General features: G+C 39.1%; 3 protein-coding genes, 1 long non-coding RNA gene and 3 other non-coding genes across 8 annotated transcripts; 2 read left to right on the top strand and 5 right to left on the bottom strand.

Annotated features, from left to right (window-relative positions):
• The first annotated feature begins 261 nt into the window (after window positions 1-261).
• LOC130426334 (apoptosis regulator BAX-like) lies at window positions 262-7048 on the top strand. Of its 2 annotated transcripts, none has more exons than XM_056753048.1 (6): window positions 262-371; window positions 5501-5543; window positions 5625-5786; window positions 5908-6043; window positions 6135-6239; window positions 6632-7048. In XM_056753048.1, exons 1-6 carry the CDS (start codon window positions 341-343, stop codon window positions 6728-6730), a joined length of 576 nt encoding a protein of 191 aa, XP_056609026.1. In that variant the 5' UTR covers window positions 262-340; the 3' UTR covers window positions 6731-7048. The 2 variants fall into 2 exon arrangements, with proteins under 2 accessions (XP_056609026.1, XP_056609025.1); XM_056753047.1 differs by lacking the exon at window positions 262-371 and adding an exon at window positions 4643-4723.
• On the bottom strand, window positions 946-4626 carry LOC130426336 (uncharacterized). Its single transcript, XR_008907172.1, has 4 exons — window positions 4271-4626; window positions 4068-4157; window positions 3903-3948; window positions 946-3759 (listed from the first exon to the last, which is right to left on the bottom strand). It is a non-coding gene; the product is annotated as an uncharacterized LOC130426336 (long non-coding RNA).
• A 705-nt stretch (window positions 7049-7753) lies between the features above and the next one.
• Window positions 7754-10066, bottom strand: rps11 (ribosomal protein S11). The gene is made up of 5 exons (XM_056753049.1): window positions 9929-10066; window positions 9251-9385; window positions 8992-9067; window positions 8615-8744; window positions 7754-7941 (listed from the first exon to the last, which is right to left on the bottom strand). Exons 1-5 carry the CDS (start codon window positions 9974-9976, stop codon window positions 7818-7820), a joined length of 513 nt encoding a protein of 170 aa, XP_056609027.1. The 5' UTR covers window positions 9977-10066; the 3' UTR covers window positions 7754-7817.
• Window positions 8457-8540, bottom strand: LOC130427016 (small nucleolar RNA SNORD35). The gene has a single exon (XR_008907264.1). It is a non-coding gene; the product is annotated as a small nucleolar RNA SNORD35 (small nucleolar RNA).
• Window positions 8861-8941, bottom strand: LOC130427022 (small nucleolar RNA SNORD35). The gene has a single exon (XR_008907269.1). It is a non-coding gene; the product is annotated as a small nucleolar RNA SNORD35 (small nucleolar RNA).
• On the bottom strand, window positions 9136-9213 carry LOC130427019 (small nucleolar RNA SNORD35). The gene has a single exon (XR_008907267.1). It is a non-coding gene; the product is annotated as a small nucleolar RNA SNORD35 (small nucleolar RNA).
• Window positions 10067-10635: 569 nt separating the features above from the next.
• Window positions 10636-14626, top strand: LOC130426953 (apoptosis regulator BAX-like). Its single transcript, XM_056753976.1, has 6 exons — window positions 10636-10731; window positions 11863-11911; window positions 12012-12170; window positions 12321-12456; window positions 12548-12652; window positions 13163-14626. The coding sequence occupies exons 1-6, from the start codon at window positions 10701-10703 to the stop codon at window positions 13259-13261; spliced, it is 579 nt and encodes a 192-aa protein (XP_056609954.1). The 5' UTR covers window positions 10636-10700; the 3' UTR covers window positions 13262-14626.
• Window positions 14627-14727: the final 101 nt, after the last annotated feature.

Below are 14727 nucleotides of genomic sequence, written 5' to 3'. Positions count from 1 at the left end.
AGGAATCCTAGCACGTGTTATTGTCACACTACCACAAACATTAAAGTTTTCTTCCACAATTAAAATTAATAGATGCAAACACTATATTCTATGACATGTAACAAAGACACTTGTCGAAAAATCTCAGAAAATGTAGTTCTAGTAATTAAAACAATTTCATTAGTTATTTTTCTCGGTTCCATATGCATAATCCAGAATATGATCAAAATTATATAAGATAAAACTACCATGTTGCATAACACAGCTGGTAAAGCCGGGGGACCATTTTAAACTGGTGAAGCTGGTTTGTCCAGTAGGGAATGAACATATTTAAGTGTTAACAGGTTATATTCATGCTAAAATGGCAGCACTCTCAGTTGAAGGCTATACAGGTGAGTGTCTCTTTCTTTTATGTTCAGTTTTTTCACATGTACATCATCCTAGTATGTATAGTAATTCACACATATCCAGAAATGTCTGTTTATATACAGACTTCAAGTGCTGACATTTTAAATACTTGAGTACAGAGAAAAATAAGTCGATTTTTAGTTTTCTCCAATACAGTTTGTAATAATAGAGAATTTAGCAGACCTTGTGTTGTAATGTAGAGAGTTATTATATTATAGACACTTGAAAATTACTTCAAAACTGTGGATAACTTAAAACCTACTTAGGTGCTCTTGTCATTTCAGTGCATCAAACCCCAACATAAAATCGCTCCTATGCTATTTTATATTATAAATACAAATATTAAACATATATTTAAATATATAAATAATCTATTATTAAACGTTTATTTTCATAATTTTTGCTGTCACACCATAGGAAACATGTACAGTTTATTTGTCAATTACACATATCGTTTACATACTAAAGATCAGGTATCTATTTTTTAATCAACATATTTGTTTTAATTTTGATGTTTTAATTTCTCTTTCTATATGACAGCTTATTCATTGATTATTGTCATGCATCAATTTATCTCACCAAGTAGGCAAACAAACATGTGCTATATTATACAAACACTTATGAACATTCTTTCTCACTCGGCCCGGTCAACCAAATCTCTCACCACATTCAAAAAACTACTTAAAACCCATCTCTTCTGTGAATACTTGACAGACAAAGAAAAAATCTTTCTCTCAACAGGTAGTGGTCTAGCTTTTGAAACCAGTAACTTTGTATTGGCACCTACTGTATTATTGCTCCTGTATGACATATCGCTTATGGCTCCCTTAACTCTTTGTAGGTCCCTTTGGATAAAAGGCGTCTGCTAAATGACTAAATGTAAATGAACTGAGTCTGACCACACCTGTTCTTTTAGAATCTTACGTGCGCTGCAAAATATACTGTGATGTGTTTATCTAGACTTTAAGATCAAACCTTTGTTTTATCCTTGCAAACATGCTTACACTCTTTGTATAATAATTCAAGAAGGAAAATGACAGCTCTCTTTAAAACTGAGTAATGCTCCTCGGCCAGCTGAGAGGCTTTTCCTCGCGATGCCATGCGGTAGTTGTGGACACTCTGTGAAAGGATTGATCCGCCCCCTGGCGATGGGTCCTCCGGCTGAGGGCGGTCGGTAGCGAGTCCCCCGTTCCCTGCGACTCCCCTTCATGGCAGACGGCAGTAGGCTCTGGCCCACAGCGAATGACCTCTCGGACAGCAGCCACCCCACCTCAACCTAGGAGCACGGCAGCGAGCTCTCCATTCCACCTGCTGTATCCTCGCTCCAGAACTATCGCCTCGGGCAGCCCCTCGCGGTCTTTGCTCTTCCACGCTGCCCGACCTCCACAGCACCGTGATCCGCCTCAGCAGCGAGGCTTCTCCGACAGCATGTCCCTTCTTCCTCCCGAGTTTCGGCACCACTGTAACAAGTTCAAGTAATGGGAAGAAGGAGGCGGGAACCGGCGAATATTAAACCAATGTTTTAATAAAATAAACAAACAAAAAATTGAAAGTACACAAACATAATTAAACATAACAAAGTCCAGGCCTGGTCCTCTCTCGTCGTACACTCCTGCCGCTAGTCCTTATATGCCTCCGATCTCCTCCGTGAGAGATGCGAGACAGGTGCAACGCGCAGCTGACACTCATTATCACTCGCGTCACCGGCCTCGAGTCGTTTCCTCACGGATCTCATCCCACCTTGCTCGTTACAGTGTCCTTTTGGAATAGTCTACGACCGAGTTCCCCAGTCCTGTCCTGCATGCCGTGTTGTTTGGTTAGTTCATTTTAAGTTACTTTGTACTCCTGTTTTGCCTTCTTGTTGGAAGTGTTTTGTTTTAAGTCTTGTTTTTAGTTAATTTTTGCTGCCCATCGCAGATTTTGACCTTCTTGCTATGGAGGATGTCATCAGGCTTACTATGCCCACATGGATTGGCTAATAAGGGATTCATTCATAAAAATGTTGTACTGTTGCCATACTTAACTTGAAAATGTGTCACTAATTAAACAAGTATATGTTCAATCAGGTTTTACATCCCTAGAGAGACATAATGTCTAAAAAAAGGGGGGATTAGGACACCAGAAGGGCTTAAACTCTGCTTACACATTTAAGCATATACCACGAATACTACATCTGCAAATGCAAGTCTACCATTGTTTTTTTGGGAAGAGGTAAGTGTTTCTCAATCCCTCCTTCTGAAGGTATCAAAGACTGCAGCCTCACATTCGCACTGCCACCAGATCTGTTTTTTTCTCATATGATCCAGATCTGTTTACTGCATGTCAGTGTGAACAGGACAAACCACTTGGAATCCGATCTTTTTAAATCTGATCTGAGCCACTTCCATATGTGGTCCTAAATCAGATACAGGTCTGATGTTTCGCAATGCGACCTAAGTCTGAACGGTCATCTCGGAATTCATGCAACTTTTACGTCATTCTACATCGACCCGCGTCAAAATTCTGGGCCAGTGCAACCTACCGTGTCACATATTTAATCGTAACAACATGGAGGAGAGCAGGGACTTAAGTTAGTGGATGGACAATGAAGATCTAGATTTGATCCGCATTTGTGTGAGTGGGAGTGTCTTGCTGTGAGTGTCCTTTGGAGAGGCGCTTGCAGATATAATTAAAAGTATCCCTTGACATCCTCATATTGTGTTATTTATTTGGAAATAAGTTATTTACATCACGATCCCACCACTCCTGGCTCCGATTTCGCTTCCACACCCACCTCCGTACAGAAACGGCAGCAATTTGGCCACAAAGTGCCATGGTTAAAAGTTTTGCCTTTTCCCTCTGCTCCTTGTTCTCCTTATCATGCTGGACCCGCATGAGCCTTGGAATCAACATGGTAGGCGTAGACATATGGGCCCTTGCGCACTGGATGAGGGGTTGATCAAAGGTCGTGGCATTGCTGACACAGAGGAACTAAAGCTGTGAGAGGACATCGCCGGTGCTGCTTACGGTCTCATTAGTTCAAAGGGTGGAACGCTGTCCAGTGGCAATTTTGACGCTGAATTCTCCTGTGCTGTGAAACAATTTGAGGAACGCTTTCATCCAGTTCATCCAGATCCACATCCCAGTCATTCAACATCATCCGGAGCTGGACGGTACTCTGCGGGACACCAAGAGATGATGGGGAGGGTGATTTGTTTGGATAGTGGAGGAGGGTTGCAGAGATTTGGTCTAAGGTTTTCACAGGGCCATGTGTTGTCGCTCGGAGAGATGCTGATGTACTTTCCCCAGGGCCCCATGATGCGTAAGCATCTTTTAGAATTCCGAAGCGGAGGCAGATGTGGACGCATATGACCAATCAGATTCAAGCATATCCTAATGGGGGGGCATGAAGAGCAATACAAAAATAAAAATATTGGATGTCAGTGCCTACAAATACATACTCTATGTAAACTTAGCAACTCATTTATAATATACAGACTGCTTTGAAACGTAGATGAGACAAATAAAAGCCAAACCTCATCGTCAAACTCCAACGTTGAACAAGCCCGTCCACTGATTAGCCTGTGTCCACAAATCGTGATTAACATCAGCAGCTCATCATCGACGTTAAAAACGCATTAATTCCCTTAAATGATCATTTCATGACAACATATTCAATGTATGCAAAACATCCAACTTACGTTGACTAAAGCCTGCCTCGGCGCCGCCACGTTCAGCGCAGATGTCACATATATTTAACGGCGTGATTAGCATCTGTACAGTGGCGCCATCTGCAGGATACGAGTCGTTTAAAACTATAGACTTTATAAATAATACGACTTGATACTGCTTCCTTATAGCGATATTTCATCCAAAATTCTAAAATGTCCCATGTTTTACTCACCGTCAATGCATCCTAAACGAATATGATTTTCTTTTGGAAGAACAATGCAGTCCCAGGTATGATTTTACTTCCAAGCGGTAGAATGGCAGTGGATGGTAGTTGACTTGAAGGTCCAAAAAGTACATCCATCGATCAAACAACGTCTCTGTGGGTTTAACGAAGGTCTTCTGACGTGAATCGATGCGTGTGTTTGAGAGAAATATTCATGTTGACAGCGCAATATAGCTTGTTAATCAACCGCCGCGTTGAATGTTGCGCCGTCTAGGGAGGACACAAGGACGCAGCCTTTCGAAACGAGACAGCTGTATAGCTTTCGTTATCCCTCGGGCTGTGGGTGCAGGAAAACGGAAGCTTGACATTAACGTAAGTAACGCTGTCACTATTGATATTCTTTAGTGTTCTTAGGATACATTCATGCTAATATGGCAGCAATGTCAGCTGAAGGTTTTACAGGTGAGTGTCGATCTCTTCTATGTCCATAAAAAATATTTAAGCTTTTTATGTCTTGTGACATGTATGCAGATGTTTGTGTAGTCCAGGGATATCTGTTCATATTTCAAATTATTGACTTTTAAAAAACTTGAATAAGATGATTAGATTTTAGTTTTTCTCCGTTACAGTTGTTAATAATAAACCTTTTTATTGTAATGTTAAGAGGAATTATATTGTAAACACTTTAAACATTATGGATAACTTAAAACCTAACTTAAATATAAACTTAAACCCGACATTAAGCTGTCTTAATGTCATTTCAGTACACAATGGTTAAACACACCAACATGATTTTGGGGCGATGCCCCAATACTCTTTTTAGATAGGCAGCACACAAGGTTTTGTGACACAGCCTACGATTTGTGTACCTGTATCTTGTCCATACAAAAGATCATGTATCTATTTTTCATCACTCCTGTATCTATTTTTCAACATGTTTAATTTTGATGTTCAATTATGTTTTCTTATTGATTGACAGTAAATGCATTTACTAATCTCAGCGAGAACTGAAACCAAACATGTGCTTATACAAACACTGACGAGTCAACCACATCTGCTATTTGAAATCAGAGGTGTGCTGTAAAATATGATGTGACTTTTTTTCTCTAACTTTTGGCTTTTATGTACATTTACTACAAACATGTTCACACTCTGTGTAATAATGTTCAATTAAGCCAAATTTCACACCTCTCCTTAAGTCGATGAGTAATTTAATTTTTCTATTTCTAATATCTGAAGGCATTGATCCGGTACTAGACCTGGGAACTACACTTCTCAAAAAGTAGGTTTATTTTTCTTAGCGTTATGGCTTTCACTTGTGTGTTTGCTTCATTACTTTGGACATCTCAATCCTCTCTCCTAGCTTCATCTATGTGCAGGTTTGTCGCAGTGGAGACTCTTTTATTGCTGAAGTAACCCGAAGACAGCTGGGTGCCCTGGAGTTGAGTGACCCTCATCATAAACGTCTTCTACAGTGTTTGCAGAAAATTTACGATGAGTTGGATGGAAATGTAGGGCTGCAGATGTAAGTTAGTGCTGAGATGAGTTGTTCGGTATAAACATTGCTGTGCTCACAAATGCCAATTGGATGGCATTGTGTTTCAACTCAAAGAGCATCATGCATTGTCATTGTCGTTTTGTGTTAGGATGTTGAACGACTCTGGTCTTCAACCCACTCAGGAAGTCTTTACAAAAGTTGCTCGCGAGATTTTCTCAGATGGAAAGTTCAACTGGGGCAGGGTGGTGGCACTTTTCTACTTTGCATGTCGGCTTGTCACAAAGGTGAAGACAGTACTGAGCTGCTCAGTATTATATTGTTGCGGTGCATTGTATTGATTTGATGTATTTAACATTCTGACTCATTTGCTCACAGGCTAATTCAACAAAGAATCCTGAAATCATCAGAACCATCATCAACTGGACCATGTCGTTCATTCAGGAACATGTGATTAACTGGATCAGGGAACAGGGTGGATGGGTAGGTCACTTCCTCACATAATCAGTTCCTTAAACCTCTAAAGAGTGCAGAGTGATTTAGAATCAATGTGGCATTGTCACAGAGAACTGTATTATCGAAATATATTTTTATCTAATATACGTGTAATATTAAACTGCAACAGTCATGATGACTCGCATTACAGATGACCCTGTGTTATTAATTTTGAGCGTTTTTTTATCAGGGATTGCCTTATTATCTTACTGAAATGGACACATGATTATGTCAGCAAAAAAGGATCACTTTAGGCAGATACGGTTTATATTTTAATTTAAAACGTATTTTGAAAACAGATATACTGTTAAAATAATAAAATTGTCAGTTCCTAATTGCCATCACTCTCTTAATCGCAAACATACTATTCTTCATCCTAGGAGGGAATTCTCTCTAAATCCGGCGCCCCCACATGGCACATCATCGGGGTCCTAATTGCAGGAATTCTCGCCACTCTCCTGGTGATTTGCAAAACTTGAAGGCACACAGAAAGTACAAGGAATTGGAGGTTATTCAGTTTAGCAAAAGAGAAAGAAAAGAGGGAAGAGACCAGAGGAATGGAAAGTTTTTGACTAAAAAACTAAAAGGTGTTTTAAGATCATTCATATTCTATTATTTTTTCTATATTCGATCATAAAAGTGTTGGGTTAAGCCTCTCAAGCATAAATGTAGTGTTTGCAACTTTTGGTAAGGAATACAATACCGCAGTCGACCAATCAATCAGCATTATGGTATTGTCCTAGTCTTCTCAGTACTATATTTTTATTGGTTTTAAATAAAAAACACTTTGCTACCTATCTTTTTTATTCATTGTTTATATTGGATAAAGGTTATAAGTTTTTCATTGATTATTTTTTTGACAGTGCCTTTGCCTTTTACGAGCCACCACTCTTTTTCCACAATTGTGTACAGTGATGAAGTCTATGTTCATCTTATTCTGTAAGATGTAAAATAAACAACTGTTTTTAGTAACTTCAATTCATTCAAGAATAACAGATTCTGAGCTTTTAACTCTATGAGGATGTTTCCTGGACAGGGATTATCTTAACCCAGGTTTTAGTTGAAACAATTACTTTTATATCACTTTCTAGATAATTTGGTAAACACATCCCTGAAAGGAATAAAAAAGAAAATGCAAGGTTGACCCTGGTGCTATGGTTGACGCCAGTTTATAAAATGCCCAGTGATTGGCTGATGGGGGGGGTCTCTTTCAGTGATTAATTTATAGAAATATGATAGAACAAGCCATATATAAATGTTTTTAAAAGGGTCACAAACCAGATCTCTCTCGCTTTCAAAATAAACAATTTCTTAATATGGGGAAACATTCATAAATTAGGAATATACTGTTGAACAAGGGCAACAACTTCAATAGTTATCAATTTATATACCAATAATACTAATTCTCATTGGCATGCTGAATAAGATGAGTTGATGCATTTTGTATCAAACTTCACACTGAAACCATAGATTCTCAACTGTACATTCAAATCAATGAGAAACATTATTAAAGAACTTTTATTTTCCTTTTCAATACAGAGGTGCCATGTTGTTAAAACAACACTTCTAGAACTTCTGGAACTGCTTCTTGGCACCAGCTGCTTTGGTGACCTTCAGGACATTAAACCTCACTGTCTTGCTAAGAGGTCGGCATTCTCCAACTGTAACGATGTCACCGACCGTCACATCCCTAAAGACAGACAGAACATTAGTAAAACAAACTTAATTCATTGTACGGTATTCCCAGGCACTAGCTAAAACTAGGGCTGGGCGATATGCATCACGATTCGCACCAATTATACAGGTCTAAATCGATATGAGGTTTTATGCACAGCATTTCCGTAAACGTCTGTTTGATCAGAAGGAAGCACTGCTCGTCTGCTTGATCGAAAATCACTACGCGATAGTCGTTTAGAAAGTGTATTTGAAAAATCAACACTCATCTATCATCACTATAAATCTTCTTTAACATCATAAAAATACCTTAAACGGTTTGAAGAACAGCAATAGAATATGACCACATGCCTTTCCTGGAACTAACCATTTTTCTTCGGTTTCCCATTTTTGGAGTTTCGGCGCAAGGGCTTCTGGCTTTCGGATGTGGCGGCATTTAACCGCAAGTCATTGAGAAACTGAGAGCATAAGAATCGTACGATATATCACCCAGCCCTATCTACAACCACAGAACATCCCAATATTTTATTTTTTGCTGCATCAGTGTTGCCATAAGGCAGTGTCGTCAGAGCCTTAGAGACTTGGAAGACCATCGTGAGAAAAACATCATTTGCAGCCGAATCTTATTTAGAGCACATATACACAAAACATTTAATGTGTTAAAGCACATACAACAGAAAGTGTTTAACCTGAAGCATGGAGAGAGGTGAACAGACATATTCTTGTGTCTCTTCTCAAAACGGTTATACTTGCGAATGTAATGCAAGTAATCCCGCCTGATGACGATGGTCCTCTGCATCTTCATCTTGGTAACCACACCTAAAAATAGGTAACAAATTCAACAGTAAATCACAAGTTTAAATCAGGTGGCACACAACTACTCCTGTGAGACATAAATAGATATAAATGAAATATGAAAAAGTGCTTCGAAAAACTGGGAGGCATCAGTAAAGCCATTAGGCACTATCCTCAAAACTCAAAGTTCAGAAGACCATCGTGAGAAGACATCATTTGCATCCCAATTTAAAAACAAGTCTAAAAAGATTTACACAAAGTGCATACTGACCGGAAAGAATCCGGCCTCTGATGGACACATTTCCGGTAAAGGGGCATTTCTTGTCAATGTAAGTGCCTTCGCTTGCCTGGGGAAAGTACAACATGACAACTTTAATCATTTGAACCGTGAAGTGGTCACAACATAATTGCATGTTTAACTGCATCAGCTATGCCAAAGGCAGTATCCTCAAATACTTTAGGAAGACCATCGTGAGAAAAGACATCATATGCATATTATGGAATAAACGCATGCATAAACACAAATGTACCTCTCTTGGGGTTTTGAAGCCTAACCCAACGTTTTTGTGGTAACGTGGGAGCTTCTCTTTGGCACTTCCTTCGCCGGTCAGAACCCGCTTTTTGTTCTGGAAGATGGTGGGCTGTTTCTGATAAGACCTCTCATTCTAAAAGAAAGCACATAAATGGTTAAAAAGGGGGAAACGCCGAATTCATGTTTCCCCAAAAAAATACAACGATGTAAAAGCAAAATTGCAATACTTATATAAAATAACCTCAAAACAGGCATCTAAACAAGTTTTCACAAGAAGCGTTGGAACGTTTCGTAGAGCAAGGAAAGGCTATCCATGTGCAGCCGTACCTTGCATACAAATGCAGTTCTTCAGTCAACCAATGGGCTGGAAAATCTAGTTTAGCTAGTAAAAATAACGCTGCGCTAATTTTAAGATTTATATTACGGTAATACGTTTCAGAAAACACGTCTTGTTGGTCAGACAGACTAGGCCGCAGGAGTTTCCGCTCAACAATGCTTCCCATCGGACAGGCGCGGTTTTAAAGTCGGTGTTATAGTCCTAAAAGTAGTCAATTAACTCATATATGCTTCGATAATGTCTTCTTTACAGATAATCTACACGCATTTGATGCTTTGGGCTAAGGTGTAACGTCAAATCCTTCACGTTATAACAACCACGCCGCTCGAGCGTACGTACCTGTATGTCCGCCATCTTCGCAAGCCGAGACGTAAAAGGACAACACATGCGCGAGACAGACGGAAGAGAGATTTTTACCGGATATGACGAAAAAAGTGAGGGTGGGGCTGCGGGAAACTTGCTCGTTCTCAACTATATTAAAATATATTGGACTTCTCTTAACATTGTTTCAGGTCTAAAAACGACTGTCTGTGTGTAGAAGAATTAATATTTTTGAATTTTTTATTCAAGCATTTCGTTCGCTCAAAAATGTGATTCAACATATTGGATTTGTTTAGGCTTAGAAAGCAGTCACAACTTGTAACATTTAGAAAGAATGACATGGCAATCGAGCAGACTTGTAGATCAAAGCCATAGTAATGACTCCCAAGTTCTTTTATTAATGTTTCATATGGTTGTTTATTACAACATTCAGACAATCATCTATTGACAAAGGCGTGTTATTAACATGCCAAGAATGCGAGTATTTGAATCCGTTGCGTACGGCGGTGACATATGTCTGGGCGGTACTAACATTATTCTGTCTTTACATACCTTCACAAATGCTTCGCTTTTGTGCTTGACTAACATTTTATATATTGATATAACATATAAAAGAACACTCAAATGTGAACAGTCAACCTCAGTAAAATATAACAAAAAAAAAAATGTTTTCCCCTCAACCCCATATTATAACTTAAACTAGTCTCCAGCATCATCAGCCTTTTTACTTCCTGCTAAACAGATACGTCAGTAGGAAGCGTTCTCCTTCTCCGCTTATATTCATGCTAATATGGCAGCGCCGTTGGGTGGAGGCGATAAGGGTGAGTGTCGTTTTTATGTTTTGAATAATGATTAAAGCTAGATTTATTATTTGTAACATATACGCCTAAGAGATGTTTGGGTCAGGTGCTTTGATCGACATCTAAATATTTGTATATCACGTAAACAGGGAGTTTGCTTACTACCGTCCCGTGTCACAACACCGCTGTCTGAAACATGTCCGTACATATACCGATCACCGGCCGACCAGCCTCTCAGATCTGCGGTTCTCCAACGATCAATACGAGAAACAAATAAACAGTTACACATTAATAGTGTCCAGCTATGTCCTTTAACAATGCGCTGCCTACATGGACAATTGTTTTGTTATAAAAGACGAATTTCTAATCATTTCAGCAGCATACAAGCGTTACGCGTAACGATAACGCGGATATGATGCCCAGCAAACGCAAAGTAGACCGCTGAATCGGTTTTGAGACGCAGCCTCTATTCACATGCTCGAAACCGCGATGTTGTTGATTTCTGGAAGAGGTGACATCATCGTTTCAGTGTAGAGGGGGTGTAGTACAGATCCCTGTCTATGTTTAGATTACGAGTTTAATTGCTGACGTTTTAAATACCAAGAAACTACTTGAAAAGAACAATTTATCTAGACAGGATTTTAATTTTTACACTCCCAAATGACTTACTTAAACACTGTGGATAACTTAAAACCTGGGGGCAATTCACAGTATCATTGGTAAACGTCACAGCTTTGGACATGCCCCACAATTTCTACACGTTTTGAAACACATCCTATATATTGTGTATATGAAGTCAGGTGTCTTTTTTAAGCCATTTTTGGCTTCTGAAACTGTGAAGGCTAAGCAGTCACACGTTTTTTTCGTCTACATAAGACAGCTCATGCATATTAGTTTCTTTGCATCAACTTAACTCACCAGGAAACTGAAACCAAATGTTTGTGCGCTAAATTATACATACACTGCTGAGTCACCCCGACCACACTCTCAAAACCGGACCTGTGATGTTGTGAACAATGCCAAAACTATGCAGTGACCGTTTATCTAGAAAGAAGTTGATATTTAGCTCCTCTCACAATTTTTGTGTAACACCAAGAAGAAGCAAAATCTCATCCCTCTCTTTTAATAATGATGATGTTTTTATATCTGAAGGCAATGGCAATGACCAGATATTAGACTTGGGAGCTGCACTTCTTCAAAAGTATGTATCTACTTTTCATCTCCAATTTCTTTTTTCCCATGTCCTTATTTCTTCCTTTGTTGTTCTTCATTACCTTGGTCATCTCCCCCCTCTCTCCCAGCTTCGTATATGAGCGGGTTCGCCGCCATGGTGACGGTGATGCTGAGACAACCCGGAATTACCTGGGAGCTGTGGAGTTGTGCGACCCCAATCATAAACGTCTTGCACAGTGTCTGCAGAAAATTGGAGATGAGTTGGATGGAAATGTGCAGCTGCAGGGGTAAGTTGGGTTTAACTGAAAGGATTGCTGTAAACGTTTCAGGAATACGTTTTTTTTTATTATTTCATGCTGTGCTCAGAAATGCCCACTGGATGGCATTGTGTTTCAACTCAAAGAGCACCATGCATTGTCATTGTCGTTTTGTGTTAGGATGTTGAACGACTCTGGTCTTCAACCTACTAAAGACGTCTTTATAAAAGTTGCCCTCGAAATTTTCTCGGATGGAAAGTTCAACTGGGGCAGGGTGGTGGCACTTTTCTACTTTGCATGTCGGCTTGTCATCAAGGTGAAGACACACGTGACCTGCTCAGTATCATATTGTTGCGTTGCATTGTTTTGATTTGATATATTTAACATTCTTCCTCATTTGCTCACAGGCTATTTCAACAAAGATTCCTGAAATCATCAGAACCATCATAAACTGGACCATGACCTACATTCAGGAACATGTGATTAACTGGATCAGGGAACAGGGTGGATGGGTAGGTCACTTCCTAACACAATCGGTTCCTTAAAGGGAGAGTTCACCCAAAAATAAAAAATCTGTCATCATGTACTCACCGTCGGATTGTTCCAAACCTAAATACATTTCTTTGTCATTCTAAATGCAAAGAAATATATTTGGATGAATGTCCGTAACCGAGCAGATCTTTCCCCCCCATTGACTCCCATAGTATTTATCATCCCTACTATGGCAGTAAATGAGGGCGAGTTCTGCTCGGTTACTGATCCGTGGGTGAGTACATGATGACAGAATATTCCTTTTTGGGTTAACTATCACTTTAAACTTGTATAGAGTTTAAAGATAGAGAGTCATTTTGACTCATGCACAAGTGGGATTTAGCCATTTATTGCTGAATAAAACAAAATCACTTTTTCAACAGGTTATAGTTATGTGTTGGGAACTTTTGGCATTGGAATTTATAAGACTACAAAATGTCTTGGTAATTTCTTGGGTCCTTTAACCTCAACTTTATCCTTTTTCACCCTAGGAGGGAATTTCCTCTTACTTCGGGACCCCCACATGGCAGACCATTGGGGTCTTTTTGGCTGGAGTCCTTACCACTGTGCTGGTGATCCGCAAAATGTGAAGTCGGAATCTGAGAGAAAGGTGAAGAAAGAGAGAAGACAGAGTTTTGACAGTGAACGGAGTGTGAAACAGACCAACAAAAGGAAACAGAAAGATGAGGGGAACAGAGCTGTGGAACGGACAGAGAGACTTGATGTCAAAGGAGAAGAACAGAGAGAGTGAGAGAGGTGGAGTGAGTAAAAGTCGAGCCAGATGCAGATGTTTTGATTAACTCTTGTTACTCCTGAGCCTGTGGCCTTACTAGTCTTCACATCAATCTCTGTAATATTTGCACTGAAAATGAACAAGGGATTAATTCCTAAATTCAGGTTTAGCCATAATTTTAGGTATTTATTATTTGTTTGGGGTTATGGGTATTCCGGTCATATAGGTTAAGAGACTGGATACATAGGGTATTTGATTTAATTTATTGTTTTTTTTCAAGACTGACATTTCTTTATCTCATAGTCCATGTAAGTTTCCGTCAGTCATAAAGAAATTGATTTGACAAGGATTTATAATTGTGCTGTAATTGTTGCATTATTGTTATATCTGAAAGAACAGTAACGGGCTCAGGGTGAATTCTCTTAAAATCTGAATTTCTCCTCTCCTCATTTCTCTCTTGTTTCTTGGTCTTAGTCTCCCTCAGTTAATGACAATACTATCATCTGAAGGTTTGTGCTTCAGCGATAAAGGTATAAGGTTGAGCCTCTCGAGCAGAAATGTAGTGTTTGCAACAGCGTTTTGGGCACAGGAATACAATGCAGCCAACCTCACGCCGGTTGTGGTATGTGTGCATGTCCGAGTTAACATAAGCAATGAGCCCTTCCTAAAACTATATAATTCTGGTGACTCTTGCATTAACATTTCTAAGCTGTTTTTACACAATCTAAATCATTTCCTTATCAGACAGCAGAGTTACCTGCCTTAATATCCAAAGATATAGGAAAATCACGTGTGATACTTGAATGAATTGCTGTTCATTTTGCTCAAGCTGGTGTAAACACTTAAGAATTGAAGGGATCGTGTGGATTTGTAGAACCCAGACTTATATCTTGGACTTTTGGTTTAGCTTATCCCTTTGGAAAGTCTTCTCAGTACTGTATTTTTAACGTTGGTTAGTCAAACCCACAGTGCTACCTTCAAATGTCTTTTTTATGTTTCTTTAATTGTTGGTTGTTTGGATAAAGGTATCGTTTTCTTTTTTATTGATTCTTTTGTTGACAGTGCCTTGGCCTTTTATGATACTTGCCACCACTTTTTCACTTTTTACATCTTTGTACATTGGTATGAACTGTGCACCCTAAGGAAGTATATGTACTGTGAGCCCATGAGTTTGTTTTGTAAGATGTTAAATGAAACAATAAATTGTTTTTATGGATTTAAATTTAAAAGTGTGTATGTTTTGTTTGTTTAAAGAGAATTTACTGGACACAGCTAGTCATCCTATGCTTTTACAATTTCCACATTTCATTGGAAACGGACATT

This window comes from Triplophysa dalaica, chromosome 7 (genome assembly GCF_015846415.1).
Source record: "Triplophysa dalaica isolate WHDGS20190420 chromosome 7, ASM1584641v1, whole genome shotgun sequence".
In the NCBI taxonomy this organism is placed as follows: domain Eukaryota; kingdom Metazoa; phylum Chordata; class Actinopteri; order Cypriniformes; family Nemacheilidae; genus Triplophysa; species Triplophysa dalaica.
Note: the sequence above shows the minus strand (reverse complement) of the source record. Positions and strands in the feature narration are given on the sequence as shown.